Source organism: Sitophilus oryzae, unplaced genomic scaffold (assembly GCF_002938485.1).
Source record: "Sitophilus oryzae breed Bouriz unplaced genomic scaffold, Soryzae_2.0 scaffold_1701_pilon_pilon, whole genome shotgun sequence".
NCBI classification, from domain to species: Eukaryota; Metazoa; Arthropoda; class Insecta; order Coleoptera; family Curculionidae; genus Sitophilus; species Sitophilus oryzae.
In genome coordinates this window covers 1,743,352-1,764,505 of record NW_022146393.1, presented here as the reverse complement: position 1 = coordinate 1,764,505, position 21,154 = coordinate 1,743,352, and the positions used below count along the sequence as shown (strand labels likewise).

General features: G+C 30.0%; 2 protein-coding genes across 3 annotated transcripts in view; both read right to left on the bottom strand.

The window, feature by feature from the left end:
* Positions 1-19,080, bottom strand: part of LOC115881205 (phosphoenolpyruvate carboxykinase [GTP]-like) — a 28,570-nt gene extending 9,490 nt beyond the window's left edge. Inside the window, exons 1-2 of one of the 2 annotated variants that reach the window (XM_030898616.1) lie at positions 18,899-19,080; positions 18,578-18,615 (exon numbers count right to left, since the gene is read on the bottom strand). In XM_030898616.1, coding sequence (XP_030754476.1) covers positions 18,578-18,603 — 26 coding nt within the window. In that variant the 5' untranslated portion in view covers positions 18,604-18,615; positions 18,899-19,080. Of the gene's footprint in view, positions 1-2,226; positions 2,593-18,577; positions 18,616-18,898 lie in introns of those variants that run through there. The other variant, XM_030898615.1, reaches the window with a different exon arrangement.
* Positions 19,081-19,252: 172 nt separating this feature from the next.
* Positions 19,253-20,205, bottom strand: LOC115881208 (NF-kappa-B inhibitor-interacting Ras-like protein). The gene is made up of 3 exons (XM_030898619.1): positions 20,025-20,205; positions 19,705-19,971; positions 19,253-19,648 (listed from the first exon to the last, which is right to left on the bottom strand). The coding sequence occupies exons 1-3, from the start codon at positions 20,121-20,123 to the stop codon at positions 19,403-19,405; spliced, it is 612 nt and encodes a 203-aa protein (XP_030754479.1). The 5' UTR covers positions 20,124-20,205; the 3' UTR covers positions 19,253-19,402.
* Positions 20,206-21,154: the final 949 nt, after the last annotated feature.

The window sequence follows — 21,154 nt, the reverse complement described above, 5'->3', positions numbered from 1 at the left end:
GTTAGTGTCTTCTTCAAAAGCCCGAATTAAAAAAATAACAAAAATAAAGCTATTGAGATGAACCAAAAACAAAATATCGAGATAAGATGCACCTAGATGATAAAAAGATTTTTAATTTGTTGCTTTCTTAACGTATTCTACAGGGTGTCTCAAACATTCAAAATGTCAACATTTTGTTTTTCGTTTAGTTGACAGATGGGAACCTTTTTTTTAATTTAGAATTATATTTTTATTTTAGAAACTAAAAATTGAAATAATTTCCCTACAAATTGCTTAAAAAATCATCAAAATCGGTACACTAGAGCAGAATATACAGGGTTGTTCTCCACATACGATACGGAGTATTGTAGCTAAACGATTAGATTTTTGCAAATTATTATAAGTTTTGGGTTCGTTGAAGGACTACTAGAGCTACAATTTGAAAATATTTTTAAAAGATACAAGAGTGTCCCAAATAAATAAAAAATATCAAAGCTATATATTTTTTTTTAAACGGGACACCCTGTATATTACTACATTTTTAGTTTCTACAATTAAAATATAGGTAAATTTGATTAAGGCTTACCGCATTTTAATCTTACCCTTATTGAAATATTTAATGTATATTAAGTGTGCAATTAATTAATATTTGGGCGGTAATAATGTTATTTAACTAATGGTATACTCTTTTATAAATATTTAAATTGTTTTCTTTTTGTATACAAATTGGCTAATTATATTATCGTTTTTAGCATTAGTACATTATTTGCTGCTTTAAAAACAATCTAAAATATCAATATTCCATGGGTATATTGATAAATGAAGTCTAAATTATAAGAAAAAGCATTTTCTACGAAAACTTGAAGGGATAGGTAAAAAAATACAGCTTGATAGACAATTAAATTCTGTATCTGAATCTCCTAAAATATACAGAGTGTTCCATTTAAATTAAATAAGTTATTGCCGTTTAAAGCTAGAAATTATTTAAAATAAATTTTTAGACACTCTGCATGAGGTAGTATAATTTTTATTATTGCAACACATTAACTGATCAATAAATAAACTTCAGTAAATGTTTAGTATTTATTAACTTTGATACCATTGGAGAAATGAAGCCTTAAAATTTTTACTACAATTTCACAAAATTGAAAATATTTCAATAACGGTAAGGTTTAAGTGCGATAAACCCTAATCAAATTTACCTTTATTTTAATCGTAGAAACTAAAAATGTAATAATATACAGCGTGTTCCATTTAAAAAAATACAACTTTGATATTTTTTATCTATTTGGGACAGCCTGTATCTTGTAAAAATATTTTTAAATTGTAGCTCTAACAATCCTACAACGAATCCAAAACTTATAATTTGTAAAAATCTAATCGTTAATCTACACTACTCCGTGTCGTATGTGGTGAACAACCCTGTATAAATTTTAAAATACATTAAAATTTGAAGGTGGCCGTTTTTCGCGTCGGTGAGTGTATAAACTTAGAATTTTAGTTATAATAGTATATTTTGCTAAACTTCTAATAAACTATAATTTATATGGTATGATTTTTATAATAATATGGTTTATAACTCGTAGCACAGGACATTTTTAAAACACCAAAGAAAAAGTGAATTCTGTGGTGATAGTGTATTGACGGTATTGTGTAGAATATTAAATTGTGTAGAATATATTATGTAAATACTAAAGTAGTCAACGTTTCAAGTATTTTTCTTTAAAATTTAATCTTATAATTTCTTTTCATCATTAAAGAAACAATAAAATATGATATATGATTTTTGACCAAATCCAAAAAATACCCGCATAAGTTGCTATATGTTATATATTTACTATAAACACAAATTTGGAATAATATGACAACAAAAAATATATTTATACAAATTATAGGTAGGTAAATGTATGTTTTTGCATTTATTTGGCATTTTATTATTTTATTTGACTTATATCAACTTATGTTTTATTCATTTTTGTTTATAGTAATTTTATGTAAAATTATATTAATGGTTTTTTTAGTAGAAATTAAATGCACTTAAACGTATTTTTCTGATTGAAATTTAATTTTGATTGGAGGAATATTTATCACCATTTAACAATTTACATTATGAATAATATATCAGAGTACTCACTGCTCTATAAATATATTTTTTATGATTTTTTAACATACAAATTATGCTTTTATTAAAATAGGACGAAACCAGCTTAAACCTATTTTGCAACTATTAAATTTACAATTGCTTACATGTAGCCATTCGTTCCTGCTATGTCAGGCATCTTGAACTAACTTTTCTGGCAAGAAAATAATGAATATTATAAAAGAAACTCAATACAACCTACCGATTCAACGAGCTTTTTCTTTTAAGTATAACTTTTATGGTACATACAATAAAACCCGAAAATAAACTCAAGATGGAATTTATCTAACTTGGAAACGAAACAATTTTTCCGATGGAATTTTGGAATTAGTTTGATTCCCGCAAATTGAGCCAGATTTTCCGAGTATTTAACAAAGGAAAACGCGAACTACAATTGAAATAAACAGGGAAAACTATTATAATGCACCGTTACTATGAGAGTTGATGGGAGAATGAATACAGAAAGCAAAAACAGTGAATTTATATATCTAGCCAGGCAGGCGATTCCCTGTCTCGCTTGGTGACATATGTGGGTATTTTACGTATGGGCTTATACAAGTAAATAAACAGCAACAGTATAGTAATACAACGAGAGATAACAGTATAAAAGGGTAAAGTGTATTTTTTCCTAATTTGTTGACATTTTACTATTATGATTATGTGCCAAAAATAAATAAAAATATACGGATGAACAGGATGCTTTTTTCGGGTATTTCAGTGTACAAAGTACGTTTGGCAATTACGCTTGCGTTGTGTTATTTATTTCCAAGGATTTATCTGGCATAATCGAGATCCGAGGAAAGTTTTCTGGCTGTAATCTTCCACCAGTTGCAAATAAAGAATAAAGCTCATACTGAACCTTATGCACACATTAATGTCTCGCAAAACAATGGTTTAGTCTGATATTAATTGAGGAAATATACCTATAGTATTAAATGCACTGATTTTTATATTTATATTCGGTATGTGGTGAATGGTGAACCTGACATTGCACTTTTAACAATGTTTTAATTTGTATCTATAAGATTATTTTTATTAGATGAAACGAACGGCAATTATTTATTAGATTTTTCACAAATCGGCTACTGAGTTCTATTGAAGATCGTAACCAGCGGCGTAACGTGGCGTCAATACAAGGGGATGTAATAAGTAATGGCAATTAACATTTTACCAAAATTTTTTCTTTTTTTTATTAAAGTCTTTAATTTTGAAGTTACAAACATAAAATATACAAAAAATGTAACAGGTTAAAAAATAATCAAATCAATTTACAAAAATAACTAAATTTAGGTAAAAAAACAAAGCTGTGATCGTATCTGTTAAGGTGCGTCCACATTGCTCGCGATCCTGACATGGATGATACCGAAATATTTTTAATAGCTGCTGCTAGTGCGATCATTATTACAAAACGAAGGAGACAAAGAGAAAAAAGGCGGTGTTGGATATTTAATAATTTCAAAAGTCCAGCACAGTGAAAGTAAACATCTACGCGATTTACAAACAGAGAGAATTTTTTTTAATATTTTTTATCGCATGTCCGCTACTGATTTTGAAAGGCTTATTAACTCAGTTGGCCCCGTATAGAAAGAAAAATACAACCTTTAGGAAGTGTATTCCGGTTAAAGAAAGAGTTAAATAATGATAGGCCATAACATTAAGATTCCTTACATCTAGAGATTCACATACCAGTTTGGGATATTTATTCAAAGTTTCCAAGCTTTCAAAAATAATACCAGGCGTATGCCAAAATATAAATAAAGTTCTTAAAGATCAGATTAAGATAAGTAGGCAATATAAATATAGAGTTATATTTTATTAAAGGTATATTTAATATTATTAATCCAAGAACAACATAAATATTTGTAATTCTGAAAAAATAAAATAAGAAAAATAATGGTAGTATCATCATACTGCAGTAAATACCGAATCCTATGAATGAAACCAAACTAAAAACTTAACAAACAACGCAAACAGCTCGAGCGCCTCGAAACGCCGTAAATTATGCTCGCATGGCTCCGAAGCGTCTCTTTGATGTACCGCTACAGAGCCGAACAGTCGAAACAGGCATTTTATGAGGCACGTGGAGCACCGCGAGCGTCGGCGTCGCGAGCGCCGCGAATATCTCGCTCCGACTGTTTATCATGTTTCTCGTGTTTCACGTGTTCATTCGGCCTGCTCGCGAGCTATGTGGACGCACCTTTAGATAAAATAGTAGACCAGACCAACAAAAAAGTTTATTGAGTGTCTTACAAACACATAGCCAGTGTTCACACTTTTACACATTTTCACTAAAATGGCGAATACACGATTTTAATTTAGTATTAATATTCAAAATATGCTTTGGAGGTCTTTCTTCAATAGTTTTTAATTTTTCTGAATACACCATAGAACTGAAGGATAATTGCAAAATTAGGTATTTCTATTTTATAGCCGCATTCAGAATCGGCCATCGCGACGCGCGACGGTGTTTTTTATTTTATATCGCGAACGAGATGTGTTTAAAAAATCACATCACCCACCGACTATAACAGCGAACAGGAGACGTAATCGCGGTCGGAAAGTTGGCTCACAGGCGCGTTCGGCGGCGCGGCGTTCAAGATGTAACGAGGACAGTCGCATCATCGCGCTGTCGAGATATTTTTAGCGTTTAGCGTAGGTCTTAGCGTTATTTATAAAGCTCGACCAATACACACATTAAATAATTGAAATTGAATTTAATTATTTGAATAAATTTACTGAGAATTTTAATTTATTATAGGAAATCTCAGTGACTTTTTGAAATAAAAACGTATTACAAAATTTTGAAGGGATGCGACGCATCACCCGCATCAAAGGAAGCTTCGCCGCTGATCGTGACTGGTACTCTGACTGCTGACATGTGTATCAGAATAGGTATAATATGTGACACGCAAATATTCGAAAACAGTTGAGGTGACCAGTTGGTACTGAATAAGCTGTTATGGACGAATGATCTATGGTAGTTACGTATTAAATACAGGTAATTTGACTTTTGAATCTAGAGTTTGATAATTTTTGTACGGAGAATTTTACTCATGATATTTGATCATTACGAAATTGTTTGTTTATATTTTTTCAAAGAAAAATATTAAATAAGCGGAAAAACCTTGGAATATTCGATATCAGAAATATGAAATAATCTAGACTTTGATTTGTCCTCAACATAAAAAACTAAAAACTATTGTTTAGTCTCAAATTCATTTATATATTATACTAAATTTTTCAATTTTTTTCCTTATGATTAGTCCTTAACTTTTAAAAGTATTTTTTCTTATTTAAAATTATTTTTGCTGTAGATTAACAAAGACAGTTAGTTTAGATGTTTTATCTGAATTTTTGGTATTACATGGACCATGGACTTTACAAAATTATTGGAATTAAACTCATTAACTAGTATCTATAAGATGATACATTTGATATTTCAGACTTAGAGATAATAACAAAGGATTAACGACAGGTAATACAAAGAATTTGATAAAATCTGATTTATTTCAGTTTTGCAACGACGGTAATTTTAGTATTTTCCATTGAGAAATTAAATTTGAACCATGTAAATAATACGAAATTATTTTCTTTTTGAAATATGATTGATAACATAAAAAACCTTGAAATGTTGATATCAAGAAAGAGTATAAAATGTTGAGAAAGAACTGCTTCTACTTCCTTATAGCAACATATTTGGTGCAATATTCTGAAAAGGATACCTACTACTGCTTTTTTTGTAGATTATTGTTTTGAAATTTAACTGAAATAATGTCATTATAATCATCTAGATAATGTCTAAGTTGTAGTATTAGCACAAGTATTAGTTACCGCTATACCGGATGCATCTCGAACCTATAGTATTAACCCCCTATAACTTTTTTATTTTTTCAGATAAATAACGAGATTTGGTATGTTAGTATATGACATAAATTAAGATTGATTGACGTATTCAATTGTTTTTGGCCATTTCCTGTTTCACCGGAAATAACTGCAACTTTTGATTTTTAAATGGCACCCTCGGTATATTTCTACTTTATTCGATAGAAAATCACACTCTGAATAGAATGACATATATGTCAACTTTTGACATGTTCGTTTAAAAAAATCGTATTTTAAATTTCAATCTAGAGTGCCATAGCTGTGTTAAAACAGTAATTTTTAACCAAGGACCCTAGGAAAAATAATTTTGATTTTCTGTTTTTCGCGTGTTGCCCTGATCGGTTAAAAAATGTCCAAATCGTATTTTTAATCACATCTCAATTTTTTCAAATGGACAAGGGTGGGTTTGTGGCGTATTTAGAAGAAAACATTTTTACGAATAATTTGGTAGCACACACTTGGTATTTCGAGTCAAATTGTCGTTAAGAATCGCATGTTACAATTTTAAATAAACCATATGCGAAAAGTTGACATATAATATGTCATTCTATTCAGATTGTCATTTTGTATCGAATAAAGTAGACAGTTGTAGTCATTTCCGGTGAAACAGGAAATGACTACAACTGTACCTACCAAAATTAATAATAATAATACCAATTGAATACGTCAATCAATCTTAATTTATGTCCTATTATGTATTTATATACATACCAAATCTCGTTTTTTTATCTGCAAAAATAAAAAAGTTATAAGGATAAACCACTTTTGAGACGCAACCGGTATATACAGGGTGGGCCAATCGAAACTTTCCACAAAAATAAAAGGTGACGTACATAATGTATATCCTGTCGACTTAAAATCAAATATTATTCCACTGTAAAAGTAGGTATATCACTTATATTCCACCGTTTTAATTATTAAATAATTTATAGGTTTCGAAGTACAACATAAACATACTTATACAGTCATATTTCTGGTAATTAATTTCAATTAATTTTTTCTCTCTAATTACTTGTACCATCGTAATTTTATGGAAAAAACGAATACTAAATTTGGACTGCTTACTGCTTTGATGGATGATTTTCCCTCCATATTGGAAAAAAGTTTTATGTGACGAACTAGGTACTTGCACAATGCCCATTATTTTTTTAATATACCTTAATATATCACTTTGAATATATCTATTAATAAAAAAAAGAGTAAACAGTAAACAAAGATATTGTTTACTTAATCTAAATTAATTCTTGCTGGACTTTGTAAAGAATATTAGCATCCGCCTGATAATATTAAATTGTTTTAAACTATATTTAAATCGTTAACGATCGTTTACAAACGTTTATTCCGTTTCAAAATATCTTCCATCTAGTTTATTCCTAAATTTTTGGAGTATTTTGAGATGTTTGTTGATGACCTAATTATAAAATGTATTTATTTAGAATTCATTGAATACTAACATACTTAACCTTAACAGCTTAATATTCATCTGGTATTATTCTCGTAGGATATACTGGCCGAAAATATTTAGAAAATATTGTGGCGTAGTCCCCCGAAAAAAATGTAACAATATACAGGGTGAGTCTTAAATAAGTGCAAATATTTTTAAGGGTAGTATATTTCGACCCCAGAAACAAGACAATGATGTTTTTTTCGTGAAAAATAGATTTTGAAAATTTGAATTACTTTGAAAAAAATTTTGGATTTTTTTTTAGTTTTTAGTTAAAAAATATATAATTTCTTGGTAATATGGCAACATATGTAGAAGATTAAATTTACGAGAAAGAAACCCCAGAAAAGATCCAGTGGTTCTCAAAATTTAAGCAATTTTTTTTGTTTAGGTTAGGTTAGGTCGATTCGAATTTTCGAAGTAAAATAGGACTTTGAAAAACGGTAAAAAATATGTTTCTTTTATAGAGATCTACCAGCCCTGAATATTTGCACTTATTTAAGACTCGCCCTGTATATACTGGAAGAATTTATATAGTTTTATTTTACTAACATCTAACATTTTTTATTTTTTAATATAGAAAAATTTGTGTCTTAATCATATTAAGGATAAACCGATATTAAAAGTAATAAGAAAAATTATACGAATTTTGAACCCCCTGTATGGTTTAAGATTACGATATTTATAGCAAATTAAGTACAGATTAACTATAGTAATAACCTAGTATAGTTTTCATTTCATAACATTTTTTTGAATTTTTAAAAATTTTTGTAAAAAAGCTGAAAGAAATATTTTTTTTATTTATTTATTAATATCTCTGAAACTATCAAAACATATTTAATAATATCTTAGGATTATGTAAAGAGATCAGAAGAAGACAAAAATGCATAATATACAGGGTATTCCATTTAAAAAAAATTATCCCAATCCATTTACACATTTTTGAGCCACCCTGCGACATCCTAATACATACTTTAGGTTTGTATTTGTACAAAATTTCTAAGCTCTTTTCTATAAGAGGTACAGAAAGCCTGACGCACTATTGGCAGACATTTTAACAAAGTTTGCAAAGTATTGTAGACTCATATATAATATACACTTCGTAACCTTATTTCTTATTTTCCTTTGTCTCTATGTGCACTTTGATGTTTACTATGAGATATATTTATAATACAAAATAGGTAAAATAAATAGTTGTTATAATTATTATTATCCTAACATTTATATGACATATTTCAATATTTTCTTTCTTTTTTTTTCTATAATAATCATATAGGAATATCCAGTGTGACAAATTCTTTATTTTAAACATTCCTTTTGTTTTTTAACCTCTAAAAGTCGTTGACACCGTACTTAAATTTAAGGAAAAGATATTCAAATTCTTTATCTCCGAAAATAGGAAGTTTTAAAATACAGATGCGTTTGAAAAGTTTGTTATTCAAATTTAAATCTAAATCCGTATTTATTGATTGTTTAACCTTTTGGACGAAATTGGTACAAATAAAGCGTGTGCTATTTATAGAGGACCCCCTGTGGATTCGTAATTTTGACGTATCCATCTTTGTTATTTTCTTTGCAATTATCGTATCTCTAATGACGTTTTTCTCAAATATAAAGTAATTTGTGTTACGTTACTACTCGTATACATATTGCGTAAACGCAGATTACTTTGAAAGTTTGTTTCGGCAGTATTTATTTTTACAATATTTACTTAAAAAACAAAATATTTATTTATTGCAAAATAAAACACTAATTGACCACAATACAGCAAAATACTTTTAACACTGAACGCGCGTTTCGCTAAACATGTTAGTATCATCACAGGTATCATCCAATAAAGAATATTTGGTACTTTAGTATATGGCATCAATCTGGACTGATTGACGTATTCAATTATTCTTTTCGGCCACTTCCTGTTGCACCAGAAATGATTACAACTTTTGATTTTTAAATGACACTCTCGGTATGTCTTTACTTTATTCGATAGAAAATGACATTCTGAATAGAATGACATGTCATATCAACGTTTGACATTCGCGCGTAAAAGTCGTATTTTAAATTTCAATCTAGGGGGCTATAGCTGTGTTAAAAACTATTTCTTAATCAAGGACCCTTGGAAAAATAGATTTTATCGTGTAATGTTTTTCGTGTCTTGTCCTGGCCGGTTAAAATATGACCAAACCGTATTTTTAATCATAACTCAATTTTTTTCAAATGGAGCATCATTAGTATATTTGAAAAAATCATTTTTAACGAATAATTTAGTACCTACCACACACTTGGTATTTCGTGACAAATTCTCTTTACATTTATGTCCATGGCACTCTAAATTAAAATTTAAAATGCAATTTTTTTCAATTGAAAATATCAAAAGTATGAGATTCTATTCAGAATGTAATTTTCTATCAAATGCAGTAAAAAAATAACGAGGGTGTCATTTAAAAATCAACAGTTGTAGTAATTTCCGGTGAAACAGGAGGTGACCAAGAAAATGTGTATACGTCAATCAATCCTAATTTATGACATACTAACATACCAAATCTCGTTTTTTTTTTCTGAAAAATATAAAAGTTATAGGGGTGAGCCACTTTTGAGAAACACCCGGTATAGTTTAGCTTTTATTCATCTGTTGATAAAGCTAATATGGTTGGCTCAATTCGCGTCCAGCGTTAAAAGTAAAATGTTTTAGTGTATTGTGGTGCACTAGTGTTTTATTTTGCTGTTGGTAAAACCAAAGGCAGTGGCGGCGCTAGATGGAATATTAGCCTCGACGGCATGGCATCACCTTTGCGAGGTCCCTTTTATTTCCCAGTGTTAAAATGAATCGAGCTGATTTATACAGTAATAATTAACCATTAAATTTTTAATATATGCACTGAATAAAAAGGCTAAAGAAGGAGCGTGGTAGAGTTTTTAATATGGCTGGCTTAAATTTCGGTTTATCATTGGCGTTCTAATTTTATTTAAAACGCGTTAAAATATAATGTAGGGTAGATTCAATAATTTAATAGTTTTGCTTTACATTGAGTCAATAAATTTTATTAGTTTTTATTTTTTTTAATTGTTAAAAAAATATATTTCCAATAAAATTAGATATATTAATATAATTATTTATTAATATAAATACAAGCACGCTACTTAAACAAAAAAAGTTAAATTGAACTGGCCCAATTATTTTTGACAAGAATAAAAATATAATTAGTTATTCTAATTAAAATTTATAATTGGTTTAGTTGTAACATATATTACATAATTACTTCATTCATAATTCATAGAGCATCATTCTTTTAGAGGGATATTTTCAAATCGTATCTGATAATATTGTTTGTTTCGAAATTAATATTTGAAAGCGTTTTTTTAAGAAAATTTCGAATATTTATCAACTATTATCAAAGAGTTAAAACAAACCAATAAGTAAATAACATACTTAGAGTTGAGGGTTGGAACCGGGGTGTTACAACAGCAAAATAAAACACTAATTTACCACAATACACCAAAACACTTTACTTCTGCAGTGCATCAGCAGATGATTAAAACTAAGATCATAAACAACATATCTCGCTATACTATGAGAACATAGATGGTAGATTAAATTTACAAGAAAGAAAACTCAGAAAAGATTCAGCGGTTCTGAAAATGTAAGCAATTTTTTTTTAATTTTCAAAGAATCTCGATTATTCTAGACTTATTTGAAAAACGGTAAAGAGAAAATATGCTTAATTTATAGAGATCTACCGGTCCTGAAAATATTTGCACTATTTAAGACTCACCCTGTATATTAAAAAACCATATTTTGCATAAAAACCATATTACATTTAAAGATAACACAACTCAAATTAGCGTCGCTAATATATTAATATTTGCGATAAAATATTTAATTTTCTAATACATAGTTTTAATTTTCTAATTATTTTTTATTAAACGCTAACAATCTGCATCTATTTTAAGTTTTAACAATATTTAGTTCTGAAAATTAGTTCTTTCTTTAAGTACTATTATAAGGTAAGGATAAAATATAGATTAATTAATTCAAAAAGAATAATTATGTACACAATTAAAAAAATAGTAAGATTTCAGGACTTTATCTTAACAATGGCAACGCTGGCTGGATTCCGAAAACACGTTGAGATGACATTTAGCCGGTTTACCTCCCACTCCAAATTTTTAGGCGGGATTCGTTTTGTCGCTTCTCTACGATTGTTCTTCTCTGATATCACCCTCGAACATAACAGTCTATATTAAAATTTGTGAATTTTAATACTTTTTTCTTTTAAAAAGTTTGTAGAACTGAGCGAAAATAGGCCCACGCTGTAGAGGGTCCCACCACTGGGGACCCACTCTTATTAAAAATTCAATACAATACTACAATTAAGATACTACTACCGTTGATTGAAGAAATAAGAAGATGCGCAAACTTATGGACGATTTCGTGGCACACAACCTGTTCGAGATGTAGCTGGCGTTACCGTCAGCCTGTCCGAGAATTTCGAGATTTAGTCTAGCTCTGCGCGCTGTCGTTTACTGCGTAGATGAAGAATACTGTACCGTAGTTCTGCTTTCAGTCGGCAGAGTGAGTGATTGCCGGAGACAGTGTTGCCAGAACTACTGATTAATACGTAGATTTACGGATTTTCGGTACAGGACGTTAATATAATACGGATTGTTTTATCATTAAATAATTAATTATAATATTATATGATTAAAGAAAGAAGGGCGTCAGAGTTGGATTAAAAATGAACATCGCTGTTATTTCATAAAATATTATGGTAAATGTCAATAATCGTCATTTCCAAGCCAACTTAGAATGACTTCTTTCGATCATACAACATATATTCAGTACCTATAAAAGAATTTTTATTTTTGTTGTTTATTCTATGTTGTGTCTATGTTTAACACGAATACATTTTCAATACACAAACACGGATTTTTCATCCAAAGATATTTTCGTCAAACGTATAACAGATATTACAAATTTTAAAATGGCAACACTGTCGCTTTCAGATCCACACCGCCTTCGATATGCCTTCACCAGCCGAATTAGAGAAAATAAGTGTTTTATCCGTTGACCGCAGAACGATTGGTGTCTCCACCGTACATCACTTGAGACGTAAGGGGAAATTAAATCAGCCTTGTCACGAATTCGTCCATTAGGTTGCGTACCTTCCCAATTCTTTCAATCAACGCTACTACATTCGCACAGACATAAAATTAAATACGGATAACAAAAATAAATAACTTAAAAAACTTTTTGCGACGCCCCAACAGAGGTACAGAACAGGGCCTCACGCCGCCATAGACCAAAGGTTCCAACACCAACTGTATTATTTATTTAATGACAATTGTGTTTCAAATATCTGTGGGCCACCTCTAGGTATGTCTTTATCAAAAAATAACATATAAATTTGACCAAAAATTTATATTTAATGTAGAAAAAAGAAAAATGTTCTCGAAAAAAGATATAAATCTTTTTTCAAAAAATAAATGATATCCTTTAAACAAGAATTATACCTAGTTAATATTAAAGGATTTGCGTGTAAGCGATTGGCATGTGTCATCTAAATATTATTTTTTTATATCACTTTATAAGAATGACATAGGTGTCGGCTTGACATGAAATCCATGAGATATCATGGATTGCATTCAAAAGATTCACCAAGACGCCATTTTTATTCATCGTATGATATTTTTTTTATAATTCATCGTATGACATTTCTTAAAATGATAAATATTTTCTATATAATTCTATTTTATTTTAATCTATTAAATTATGTTTTTCCTTTTTTAATTGGGCGTACTTACTAAAAAATAAAATTGCCCCTTTTCGTAATTTTTTTCTTTATTTTAGTTTTCTCGAAGTTACATGTAATATAACCGAGAATATAATTACTTGAGAGATTATGTTGCATTAAGTCCAAAGTCACTCGCCTTTAGCAGCAGGTTATCGGCCAGAACCAAGTCCGCGACATTTGTATAATTTTTTATTTGTAAATAAGTAAATAAATCCGGTATGAACCGATATTAGGTACATACACACATGTCGTTTTATTACATTTTTATTGCTGTATCTATACAGGGTGTTTAAAACTGAAGTAACTCAAAAATGGGTATTTTTCATTTTTAATTATGAATATTTTTTTGTTAATTGTTTTGTACGCTTTAAAACGTTTACTATTTTTTCCCTTTTAATATTTAGTGGGCGACTAGAAATTACCGTCCCAGGATCGGTTCTCGGTTGGAACGAACCTATTATATTACGATAGCGATACCCAAATTTCTTGAAAAATACCTACACTGTGATCAATACATTTTCTGATTAAACAACAGGTTTGAACGATGATAGATAAATAAATAAATTCTTGATCGTGTTAGTTGTTGAGTCACACTATACAGAATGCATCTTAAATAAGCGCAAATATTTTAGCATAATTTAAAATAATATAAATATATAATATAATAAAAGAAACATATTTTCTCTTTCCCGGTTTTCAAATAAGTCCAAAATAACCGAGTTGTTCAAGTTGAAATTAAAAAAAAATCTTAAGCCTGAAGAAAAAAATCGGAGCCACCCGATTTTTTTCTGTGATTGCATCGCTTTTAGTAATCACGGTAATATCATAAATTGGTCGCGTTCATCAGGACGTAGCGCTACTGCAGCAATACTGAGCGCTCTGGGATCAGTCGCCATTTTTTCCATCAGATTTAAAATACGCTACACTACCGATGCATGATGGATTAAACGTCACATACGCCAAATGTCACAAAATGTTTGGGAAAACGAAAACAAACCATTTTGTTTATTGTTCTCGGTTGACTAATCCCCCCGATTTGTGCTAAAAATGGGTGAAAATAATTTAATATGCATTACTTATGATTTTGATAATCAAATTTATGAGGTGATGCTGATCTACTGGCTGAAGAAGATCAACCGCTCGTCCTATTATTAGACCTACATCTAGAGTGTCTTCTTGAGCAATTAGCACTGCTGCTTGGTTAGGATTCATTGTTGACATTGAAAGCAAATTAATATACAAAAGTACATGAAGAGTACAAGTGCGAAAATCAAAATATACAATCTATAGATTTGAATTTTTGTATCAAAACATAAGGTTAGGTTAAGTTGTTATGATGCTTCTGAGACAAGGAAAGAGAGTTCCTTGTGTAAGGGATGCTAAAAAGGGCGTTCAGCAGGACAACCAATCGATGGCACATCGCTCATTGATCAACTTGTCCTGATGAACGCGACCATTATACTTACAATTATACCCCTATATAATTATACCATGGGCAAATTTGCGGTGAACAAGCAGCTCTAAAAAGTTTTCTAAAATATACATGAAAATTATTTAAAAGAAAATGCAAGATTTTGAAATTTTTTTTATGAAAAAAAACTAGACTATAGGTGTGCTCCTCGAAATATACCACCCTGAAACACATTTGGACTTATTTAATCCTCTCACCCTGTAAATCGACAAAATGACGAAGTATTGCTATTAGCGAATACAGTTTTTATATGAAACTTTGCCAGATACTATTAATGAATTAAAATTTCATCATTTATGTAAATATTAATAAATTCTAGGTAAACTACATATGTAATCTTTACAGCTTAGTTTTTAGAATACCATACAGTCGCCAAAACCAGATTTACAGAAAAAAAATCATCGACCAAAGTACACAATGTGTACCTTTCTAATATTAGATTAGATTAAAGTTAAACCACAGTTAAACACTACCGAAATGCCTAAGGTTGAGACATAAACAGACTTTGACCAGCGCGTTTTATTGGACAAGAAATGAGGTGTGTAAATCAGGCCTCAGCTGATAACATAAACCATAAATATTTCCTAACTAGACACCTCCTAGAAGCAAAATAACGCTAATATATAGGATTATTGTTAGAAGATCACATTTATAACTCCAATCATATTAAAATGTTAAGACCTTATTAAAGTGCCTCTCGAAAGTGGCTACCCCTATAACTTTTTTATTTTTTTCAGATAAAAAAAAACAGATTTGGTACGTTAGTAGATGTATGGACATAAATTAAGATTGATTTTGATCGACGTATTCAGTTGATTTTGGTCACTTCCTGTTTCACCGGAAATGACTACAACTTTTGATTTTTAAATGGCACCCTCGGTATTTTTTACTTTATTCGATATTCGAGAATGACACTCTGTATAGGATGACATTATCATATGTCAAGGCTCAACTTTCGTTTAGCTGAAATCTGTTATATAAAAGATGACTTTATATATGCGTTCTAGAAGGCGTTAGGAGTACAAATATACAAAAATGTTCCTGCGGAAATGCGACATTTTCATTTTTCGGACTTTAGTATAGCCGAAATCTGTTACATCAAAAATAATCTTCAGGGTGTGTTTTAGACATTTTTCTAAACATAAAAACACAAAAAAGTGTCTGCGGAAATTTTTTATTTTTATTTTACATAAAAAAATGCTTTGACTTTAGAATAGCCGAAATCAGATACATGAAAAATGAACTTATATTTGTTTTATACGCGCCTTTACGAGCAAAGAAATACAAAAAAAAATTCTTGCGGAAATGTGTCAGTCATTTTGTGCACTTTGTTTTTCATACATTTTTCAGTTTAGAAGCTTACGGGCAGGGTCGGAAGTAGTTAAATTAAGACGTAATTTACGTAATCTATTACGACGTCGTAATCTATTACGACGTAAACTACGTTTATAAACTATGCATTGATATTATGAATAATTTTGCTTTGTATGAGGGGTCTAAATAATATGTGTGAATATTATATTTAAAGCCATATTTCTTCTGTTTTCTTAAATACATTGTGTTTTCCAAAGCTTCAACTTATTATAACCTCACCTCAAACCTTTGATATTTGAAAGTTACATACATAGGTTACATAAACTACACCCTCTACATAAACTACATGTAATGTAGTTTATGTAGTTTTTATAAGTAACACGTAGTTTTCCGACCCTGCTTACAGGACCCGGGAGCGAATAGGGGTACTGGGTGGGGTAAAACATCTTTCGGAGGAATAACAATTCTTGTAGAATAGATAATATAGGTTCTTGTAAACCCTATAAGTACCTCGGAATATTGCACTTGTTCTTGTTTTTTTATTAAAGCTTTACGTAAATAGGGCTGATTCAAAACAAAAAATCATTGGATCATGCAGTTTTCTTTTATATTTTAATAATTAACTGTGATTTTGCAAAAATATTAGATTGGTTAGCATTTGGGTTGCTTTGGTTAGCTTTTCTTTGTGGAGGGTGTAAGCTGTGGGTGTTATGTTATTTAACTGTGATTTTGTAAAAATATTAGATTTATTATTAGATTGGTTAGCATTTTAGACACTTTTAAATGATTTTTTTGGTTCAAAAGTGCTGCATCTTCATCCAAGGATTTTTTTTCTTTTAAATTGTTCTATAAACATAGGACTTATAATATAATTAAGACCCGATAATATAATAAAAAACAAATAATGGAAAATGAAAGTCAAGCATTTCCGCAGGAAATTTTTTATTTTCCTTATATATTTATTTTTTATATAACTGATTTCAGCTATTCTAAAGTCTATTAAATTCCCTCAGAAAATGGATACAGCTTATTTCCGCAGGAAAATTTGTGTTTTCCGTGGTTCACAGTACCTTTTTAAAGACAATTTTTTTTTCTAACTGATTTCAGCTAAACGAAAGTTTACCCTAGTATGGTTTACCCTATGTCAACTTTTGACAGTTTCGCATATTATTTATCGCGGTTTATTTGAAATTGTAACCTCCGGTTCATAATGACAATTTGACTCGAAATACCAAGTGTGTGGTACCACAAGTAGGGGTAGAAGGCCGATTCTGCATCAGGAGCAGGAGCAGAGCGCACAGCGCATGCGCGTAAATCAGCTAGGAACATGTAAAATAGGCTAATAAACAAGAATAAACGGGTTTGAACCGCTTTGAACCGCTTTTGAACAGCTTTGAACGGGTTTGAACAAAAACTGAACAGGTCTGTTGTTTTACGCTAAAAAGCTGTTCAAAGCTGTTCAAAGCAGTTCAAACCCGTTTATTCTTGTTTATTAGCCTATTTTACATGTTCCTAGCTGATTTACGCGCATGCGCTGTGCGCTCTGCTCCTGCTCCTGATGCAGAATCGGCCTTCTACCCCTACTACCACATTATTCGTAAAAAAATGCTTTTTCCAAATATGCATATATGAAAAAATTGAGATATGATTGAAATACGATTTGGGCATCTTTTAACCGGCCAGGACAAGACACTAAAAACATTAAACGATCAAATCTATTTTTTCAAGACTCCTTGAGTAAAACATTAGTTTTGTTAACACAACGATGGCACTCAAGCTGGACATTTAAAATCCAATGTTTTTAAGCGAATACGTCAAGTTGACATATAAACTATTATGTCAACTCAATATCTATTCAGAGTGACATTTTCTATCGAATAAAATAGCGAGAGTGCCATTTAAAAATCAAAAGTTGTAGTCAGTTCCGGTGAAACAGGAAGTGACCGAAAAGAATTGAATCAATTCGTCAGTCAATCCTAATTTATGTCATATAGTAACACACCAGATCTTGTTTTTTTTTATCTCAAAAAATAAAAAAAGTTATAGGGGTGAGCCACTTTTGAGACGCACCCGGTATACAAATAATATTGCAATCGATTCCTGTTTTATGTCAATTACAGGTTACTAACAAGTACGCATGTCTATGTATTATATGATCTGAGACATTATATAGTTCCTCCTCCAAAATAATTTAGAAGTAACACTTCTCACTGATCACTTCTCTCGCTTTATGTTTGTAGCATTGGAATCTCCTTATGACGTAAAATTGATGTCGACAGAGTTCAAAGATAAACGTTTAGTTTTGATTTTGTTTGATTATTTTTTAAATATCGAATACTCTCTTAATAGAAATAAATGTTTGTAAATATTTTGATAAGATTCCCTTAGTAACAAAATTATATAAATATAACAATACTTTAGTTACTTGAATAAATTTAGATCAGTAGTAACATAAATAGATCATACTAATTTGGAGAATTAAAATATTTTAAGAAACGTGTTTTTTGATTATGATTTTCCACAGATAGCCAAAGAATATTAACTTTTAATTAACTTACCTGCGTAGTATCCTTGATATAGTCATTTTGTTGTTAATCTGTGAATAATTAGAAAAATATTTATACCTTTAAACTTTAAATGATAAATTTTAATTTATTTAATTAAATGCACATTATTTAGAATAACACCCAAAATGAAAATGTATTGTAATATGTAATTTAATGTTTTTTTTTGGAAGCATCTGTGATATATAGTTATCTTTTGTTTATATACTATTAATGCATTTTGCTTTTATAATAAAATGATAAGGGCACAAAGATAAAGTACATATAACTATAATAAGGTAAATATAATAAAGATTTACAACATGATTTACTTACATAAAAATCCTAAACCTTTAATTTGGTTCTGTACAGTTTCTTTCACAACACTGATGTTACACTTATAAGAATTCAACTCAAAAACAATCGATTTCGTCAATCTAATGAACAAACACAAGAAAAATAGTAAATATCTCTCAATAGATTAATTCAGTTCAACAATAAAAACATTGCATCTGCCCCTTAGCAGTGCTTTCTACATAATTAAATTTCTTTTTCACTGCAAAGTGAACGTTATATACGCGATAACACCTAAGAAAAATATTATTGATGTTTTATTAATTTATTTTCTTTAAACATTGAACTTGGTTTAATTTATGATTATGAATATCTATATGGTTTTAAAAATAAAAATCATTTTTTGGAAAATATTATTCTTAAATCTTCAAAGATACAAAAATAAAGTGTAAATAACAACCGTCATGAAATAAAAAGAATATTATATATGGTGCATTAATATCTACATAAATAAGTTATTACTGGGTGACCTTAAATTAGTTGTTTTTAATTAGCTTCCTTCAAAACTTTCCTGCCCATGGAGAGAGGAGTAAAAGTACTTTTACTAGGAGGAGGATTCAGTTTACTTGTAAGATAAACAAAGGGTTCATATAAACTAGACCTCTGCATAGCCGAAGCTGTGAAGTGTCTCAGTTTTTCTCGATTACACCAATCCGTTGCTCTATTTACCACGCTTTCACTCTCACTAATATCAGAACTTTTTGTTCTGTTTCCAATAACAATAATTGTGACCTTAAACCCATACACAAATATATAGAAAAATATAAAATATAGATACAGTGACGTACCTCTTTCTTGTCTTTGTTTTTATCAATATCTTTCTTTATTGCCATAAGAATATCTAACGAATTTATCTTTTCTGTGTCATAAACCAAAAGATATCCATCAGCTAAGACTAAATAATGCCTCAATAATTGCTGGCTTGTTGTACCGTGAGCGGTGGAAGTTTGAGTATTTTCTATACCTGCTGTATCATAAAACCTAACTTTTTCTCTTACTCCTTTGTCTGATTCTATATTAGCAACGTAAATATCTTCTATTGTTGGATGTAATATCTAAAAGAAGTTACCTGAATATATCTTATTTAAAAATTATGGAAAGCAATTACAGATTGGTTAGAGATATGACCATAAATAACTTGTTCTAAAATAGCTGTTTTGCCCACTCCTTTCATTCCGCAAACCACTACTTTAGAAGTTTTTCCCATATCATCAAAATGAGTTTTTTGTATTTTAATAAAATTTCTGTTTATTGATATTTTCTTGACATTTCGGGGACAACTTTTTTCAGGTTATAATTTGTGACAGATACCAGTAGCGAGATCTATGGATAAACTTACATACGAGAGAAAGGAATCTATTTTTGGAGCTAGATTACTATATTATTTTATGTTTTGTTGGTTGCCTATAGTTATAAGTTGAGTTATTAGTAACTAGATGGCACTATCTCCTATAATTTAAAAATATCTTTCTAGCTTTATTTATGGGGAAGATTAAAATTAGAACTACTCCTATCTGCTATGAAATATTTTTGAAGTTTTATATAGAAAAAAGACAATTTAGTGTTACTAGTGGCTTCAATTTTTAATGAACACTAAGAAAGGGTTAATTCAGTTACATCTTCCCCTATTTAATTGGAATTGCAAGGTTAGATGCTAATGCTACAAGAACTCCGTAACGGGGTGACGACAATCTCCCTTGATTCAATTTCAGGCTGATTTTATTTGATTCGGTATAATTGAATGAAGCCGGCGACAGAGCAGCAGGAGAAACAGCATTCATTCACTCTTGCATTTGTGCTGAAAGCATCTCTATTCGGTTTTCTGTCTCTTTTTGGTCTGAATCTTTCCATATAGTCGCTTTTATTCCCTTTCCAGGTTTGAAATTCACTTAAAACGCACCGATAATCACGTTGGAGAATTGTCGGTGGAAGTTAAGTGTAATGTTAAAGGAGATTGAAAGAAAAATGTGTTTTTTAGTCTTTTTTCTTTAGAGAAACAGAGAAGAATGAGAACAGTGGTCAGAATGAGAAGAATGGTCCACTTAAAAATTAAGTTATTATCAATCACTAAATTATATCAGATTCACTAATGTAGGTACAGTGGAGACTTCTTAATCCGGACTAATTAAAAGAAGGAAGATCCGGATTATCGGAAAACCGTTATTAATGAGTCGTCGTAGAAAACATAAAAAATGAGAATTTATGCCATCAAACATTTATTATTCCTACAAATATCAA